At 37.3% G+C, this 6,518-nt stretch overlaps 2 protein-coding genes across 3 annotated transcripts; one reads left to right on the forward strand and one right to left on the reverse strand.

The window, feature by feature from the left end:
• Positions 1–1,394: 1,394 nt before the first annotated feature.
• Positions 1,395–5,900, reverse strand: LOC136268932 (uncharacterized). Of its 2 annotated transcripts, XM_066064407.1 has the most exons (9): positions 5,846–5,900; positions 5,614–5,719; positions 5,492–5,536; positions 5,384–5,422; positions 3,972–4,037; positions 3,268–3,562; positions 2,321–2,385; positions 1,709–1,763; positions 1,395–1,652 (listed from the first exon to the last, which is right to left on the reverse strand). In XM_066064407.1, exons 2-9 carry the CDS (start codon positions 5,656–5,658, stop codon positions 1,501–1,503), a joined length of 762 nt encoding a protein of 253 aa, XP_065920479.1. In that variant the 5' UTR covers positions 5,659–5,719; positions 5,846–5,900; the 3' UTR covers positions 1,395–1,500. The 2 variants fall into 2 exon arrangements, with proteins under 2 accessions (XP_065920479.1, XP_065920478.1); XM_066064406.1 differs by lacking the exon at positions 5,846–5,900 and having other exon boundaries at positions 5,614–5,797.
• On the forward strand, positions 5,887–6,518 carry LOC136268933 (intraflagellar transport protein 43 homolog A-like). Its single transcript, XM_066064408.1, has one exon. It carries the CDS (start codon positions 5,943–5,945, stop codon positions 6,456–6,458), a length of 516 nt encoding a protein of 171 aa, XP_065920480.1. The 5' UTR covers positions 5,887–5,942; the 3' UTR covers positions 6,459–6,518.

The raw sequence follows: 6,518 nt of genomic DNA on the forward strand, positions 1-6,518 counted from the left end.
ATTTCAGCATACTGCAATAATATATAATGTATCACACTATTCTTGGAGCAACTCCCAGATTATTTTCATGATGCACATTATGATTAGTGCTGGTTTTCCATAATGATTAGTGCTGGTTTTTTGACTATATTTACAAAGATGAAATAGGTATTTACAATCATGATAATTAGTAGCATTATCAAGATACCAGAAATTTTATTGTCACACAGCCCTATGGAACAGGCAACACTATAATGGTTGATGCTGTCTTTGCCATTGTGTAGTTTTAGTAGAGTCTTAGTATTATTTGATGTGCAGTTTATCAGTCAAAGAAGTACTTATTGTAGTGACAAAAACACTATTTACCTCTCTTTACTGCTAAACCAGTAGCAGTTCATAATATTACAATGGAGGTTATAGGCCTCAGGAGGTTAATATAGGCCTCAGTTGCATTTGTAAAAGTCTAAATAACAGCAAAAACATTGCTGGAGTGAGTGATTATTCGCTAGCTATAGACAGAAGCTATTTTTACCATGTTCAAAGTCCTGTCCCTGATTTCCTGTATTTTAGTTTTTTTAAAGAACAATAATTTTATGCAATTATACCAAAGTTAGATTTTGATAGAGCATTCAACTCTGCAATAATCTGCAGCCTTTGTTAGCTCTGGTATAAGGATACCAAACTGGACTGGCATATTCTAGAATAAGATATATCATGGTGTTATAGCAGTTTGAGGTGGACAGGACCTTTTAGTTTCTTTTTAGGAAGGCCACACACAGATAATTCCCTGCATGGAGGTGACATTGTTGATATGGGTTGATGAAACTATTAGAACAATTAGCTACTATACACGAACAATCAAATGAAGTGGTAATTCCACCAGGATTCTGGACACTAGCTTATTCTCAGCCACTTGAATCCTTGGTTGCATACAACGAATTATATTGAAGTGTCTGGAAATAGCCGTGCATTTTTACACGTGCAGATTTTAATCCATAACTCCAAATTAATGCTGAGCTGTTTTGATATTTTATAGGTACAATATTATTGCAGTATAACTATACTATCGGTATGCCTTAGATGCCATTTTAGACCTCTACTACTAGATCCACGTGCAGATACAAAAATACAGTTCCTATTTTACTCAAGACAGAATTTGCAATTGATTGCAGTATATATCCTTTCATATGGCAAATGTAAGACTATTTTTAAAAATCCACAGTATTGTGATGTTAAGAAATTAGACGGTATCAACAACAGATATCGTGAATCGGTATAATATTATTACTCCAAATTGTAGCTTTAATTTGAACACTTATCGGTTGTCATGCATAGACCACTTCTGTGTGTGGGCAAGAGCATGCAGTTTTCAAAGCATATCTTAGTTAACATGAAAAGTGAAAGGTCATGTCACTGATAAAGCCATGCTGAGGATCTGCATGCTAAATGTTGTATTGTGTAGAAAACAGGTAATCAAAATGGATACACATTTACAAGTATAGAAATTATATTTCTACATGGTTACAAAATAGTACAAGAAAATGAATGCTTTGCGTTATTTTCTTGTTCCTTGCTAGTTTCTGGTAATTCCTCTGATGGTGGTTTAGGCTTCTCTTTGTGTTTGTCATTTACACAGTAAAATGAGTTTGGTCCAGAAGAGAATTGCTTGTTTTCTGTTAGGTATAATCAACACTTGAAATTGATAGTCTTATAAAGCAGCAATAGTTACCTTTGTCAGTAAGATCTTCAAGTAATTCACAAGACATCAGTTGCAATCCAATTAACTGAAGAGATCAACATATGTACATAGAGCAATTAGTAGTGCTAACTAATACAGTTGTGGCTTCATGTGATCAGGTATACTTAAACTTTTATTTGACATGGCCACTATTACCAGGTGGTCTTAGAGGCTGCTAAATGAGGTCTCAGTGTATGTACATATCCCATTAAATGTGTTACCACAGGAATCAAGCAGTCTGTTATAGAACAAGAGTTGTGTAATCTCTGACTGATCATGTATGTATTATAATTTGACAGTAAAACAAAGCAGGTGCAACGTGTTTTCATACCAACAACCGTATAATATGAGGATTGCCAAGGCAGCATAAATGACAGTTGATAGTGTTAATCAAATCCTTGAACCTGCGGTATATAATTTATGTGGTTCACAGCCAAGTGTCATACTATCAGTGCATGGTATTGAAACTGTTAGATTTTTTGCGATATACATACGAGGAAAATCTCACTGGGATTGCCTTAAGATCAAGATAGGGACTACATACTGTACATGGCTAAAACAATATAACTTGCCAGCATACACCACACATGACAAACATTATACCTGTGCTTGTTCTACTGAACTGGCACCATCCAAGTTAACCATGATCCAGTCTAGTATGTCAGTACCTATAAGATAACAGTGTACTATTAATAGCAACCTAATTGCCTTAGGGTTAATAAGACCACCTTATTATAGTGACCATGTCAAGTAAGTCCCAAACATTGCTAAGGTGTATTTCATGACCTCATTAATAAGACCACCTCATTATTGAGGCCACATACTAGTTTGGTCCCTGTATGGTTGTTATTGGCCCTTTCATCAGTTGCATAATTATAATTGCACACATATGGCTGTCATATACTTGCCAAAATAATACAAACCAGTCATTGTACACCATGTACTATAGAAAATGCAAAGAGGAGCAAACTCATCAGCTCTGAACACTACGTGCAGAAGTATCCCGTAGTACCAATTAGTGTCGGCAACTTTGGAGATTTTCATGCCTGTAAAACTTAAGACTTACTTTATAGGGATGGCTATGCAAACGGTGCTCCTGTCTCCCACAATAATGATTATTAATAATATATCTAGCTAGTGCTGGGATCATGCAGAGATATAATCAATGACCATAATGCTGGTCACCAACAAATTTTGGTAACTGCTTGCAAAACAGCAGCCGCAACTACTAAGTATACGTAAGACATTATGCACAGCATGGTGACATTGAGTATCAGCTTGATAGTTTAGTACAGTAACTACTGCAGTACTTATAGACATGACTTCTAAAATATAACAACATGTATTGAAGCATTAACTGTAAACTGAATTTTCACCGCATTTGCCACATATTTTCTAGACAAACTTTAAGATTGCATGTCTTCCCACTTTGGTATTGGAACCAGTCCCTGCTCTCTTCACAGTCACCATTGACTATTATACATGATCTTAAAGTATACTGCATGAGCTATCAGCTCAATGTGAAGTTAACAGTAGCTGGAGTGGCTTACCTACTAACACTCTTTGTAGTTCTCCATTGACAATTCTCTCTTGATGAGGGATGCCTGTTTGACGGTCTGTGATGAACTTGTAATAAAGATGAGCGTTAGAAGTGTTGATGGCAAACTGGACATGTTTTGTGGGACTTGCTGGCTCTTGCTGACCCCAGCGACCTTGTCCATAAGTTACAGAAGAATTAATAGTGTTAGAAATTGGCAAGTATCGTGAGTAACTAGTCTGTCTCGGAAACTGAGGAGGTTGTGAGAAATGGTCCAATGAAGGGGAAACATTTACTGCACCAGAGGGCTGTGGAAGGTGGAGATAAATGAAATACTGTCAACAATAATAATATTAAATCATTATATTTAGACCATGTACAGTCTTAGGTGCAAATTCATGTAATGGTGTTATGGTTTCATATTTGTGATGTTATTATATAAATGTGAGGGAAACATATAACTATTACCCTAAGGCAGAATATCTAGTCTTGACAACGCACAATTGTGTTGTGTAGTTTAATATTTACCTATCTTTTCCTTTGCATTGCTTTTTCTACATAGAACATATATAGCTATATTTTCCCTAACTAACAATTATACGTGTTGTACACAATCATGTGATTTTAGCATTAGCTATATAATAGAGGTTCATGTTGCATGTGGTCTGTAATAGCCACCCAGTTGTTATAGGTGCATGAACAAACAGACAGACTAACCCCACTGACTCCATATCTGGAATATGCTGATCCTTGCCCAGCTGCTGTGAAGTTACCATAATAAGCCTGAGGGTATATAGCATAATCATGAGGTCATGTGACTAATACTGACAATACAGTATGATTGTTGTTGTATGACTAGTGGTATGGGCCCAAGAATTTTTGCAGTTTAAGGCTTGAAAATGATACTTTTAACATAAAAGTAACTAACAATACCAATCTAGATTCCAGCAGCCTCCCCACGGCTCCTTAGAATTGCCTATGAAATTACACTGACATTAGGAACTGGCTAGTGAAATCTATCAGTGAATTTACCATACAGTTTTTATCTCTGAACATGGAACACTTTTGCATTGTAGCAAGATCTCAATTACACCATAGAAAGAATCCACTCTGAGATCAAGGATGAGGCATTTGAGGCACCCCCCCCCCCCCATCCATTGAATTTTTATTTTATTTTTTATTGTTATTCGTGCAATTAACTAATGTGAAAGTATTTGTATATCTTATAAGCGATCGCCACCAATGTGCAAGTACCATCTTAATGACCAGCCTATTCCATCTAAATCAGTAGTTCGTTACTTGGGGATGTACATCAATTCTCATCTTAAATGGAGTGATCATGTCAAACATATAACAGCTAAAGCCTCCCGTTCACTCAACTATTTAAGACACACTCTTTTTGCAAGTCCATCTACTGTTAAATCTGCTGCCTACAATTGCCTTGTTAGACCATTACTAGAATATTCCTCACCTGTATGGTATTTACACACTGCCAGAGACATTGATAGACTAGAAGCAATTCAGAGACGAGCTGCACGCTGGGTGTGTGGTAGCAGATGGAATCCTCATTCACATAACTGGTCCAAATCTTCTACTTCTTGTTTGCAGGACCTAAGATGGCCTGCGCTTCATACTCGTCAGTCCTACTTTACTATCACTCTCAAGTACACGATATTTTACATGACAGAGTTTCTATCCCATTCAACTCACATTTCAAGTTTTCAAGCACCAATACTAGATCCCATTCACTTTCACTTACCACATCATCATCTACCATTAACGCATACCGTTTTTCTTTTTTTATAAATTCTCCATTTCTTTGGAACTCAGTACCTGTAGAAATTTTACAAATTTCCAAAGCAATTCCTTTTCGGATGGCACTTCGTCGATTTCTGCTCAGCTAACCTGATTTTGTAATTTTCTCTTTGTTTTCTTTTTGTATAGGTATGTAGTTGTCGTGTGTCATGTTTTTGCTGTATGTTTTATTTTGTACTAGCTAAGTCTTGTAACTGTATGTATGTATGTATGTCTTTGTAAGGAGGACACGTTTGCAGGCTTTGCCTTTTGTGTGACCCTTGTCTTTTGACAAAAATCGATAATCTAATCTAATCTAATTTAAACTACCGTACATTCCCAGCTGCAGCTTGTGAAGGATATCCATGATGTGACTAGAGAAAAATATGAACAACCAATACTAACATTCCCGGCAGTGATATGTTCAATGAATAAATACTTACTGCACTTCCGGTAGCTGAATTCTGAGTAAATCCCTGTGCAGTGACCTGTAAGTGACACATCATAGCCCCACCCATCTTTTAACGTGCAACACGACAGCTGCCTGTCATATAATGTTGCTTACCCTCTTGTTGAAACTAATTTTTGGTATGGTGCTATCCTCCGCCATCCATAGAATGGCGTAGCGCAAGACTCCTGATGGCAACTACACCGGCTATTTCTTTCTCGTTCTAATAATAGACCACCAAATAAATCTGGGAGTATTTGCATTGCATGGGCACCTAGAAAAACACTACTTATTAAACTGTTTATAAGCTTAGATCTATATGTTGTTATGTTGTATCAACATATATCACCTAACGAGTCACCGAGTGTACCGTTGTTAAGGAGTTTGTGTATTTCCTTATTGGTATCTACGGAGCATTAATTAGATGTTAGTGGGCGTTATTTGAAATGAGCGAAGTGAACGTGCTAGAAGAAAACACGAACACGGAGGATAGTCCACCTAAACCACCTCCTAAGGTTCTGGGATGGTCAGAAGAGCCGAAAGGGAAACGGAAAAGAGACCGCCAACCCGAAGTCATGCCAGAAGAACTTAATCAAGAAAGTGACGATTCAGCAGACGATAGTATCCCGGTTATACCGGATATCGATGAAGTGGCAGAAGAGGCGCTCGTAACACAGATAGCAGCCCCGCCCACAGTAGCACTAAACAGGTTTGCTACATACAAACAACTTGATAGCGACCTGCATAAACATGCTGGACTGTTTACACTTGATGGAGACATTGATCTCAAGTTGTTAGCTGATGTGCTGTCATCAGAAGATGACGTTAGGGAGGAAGATGAAACGTGGGAGTGGGATAAGTTGTTTTCTAAAGTCTCTAATGATTTAACAACTAACAGGGATGGTCAATTATCAGCTCCTCCATCAGTGAATGACTTGTCAACTGTAACAGTAACACAATGACTAGTAATCCTAATTAGTTGTGTGTGTGTACATACAGTTACATTGTTACATATTACTAGC

Source organism: Dysidea avara, chromosome 10 (assembly GCF_963678975.1).
Source record: "Dysidea avara chromosome 10, odDysAvar1.4, whole genome shotgun sequence".
NCBI lineage: Eukaryota > Metazoa > Porifera > Demospongiae > Dictyoceratida > Dysideidae > Dysidea > Dysidea avara.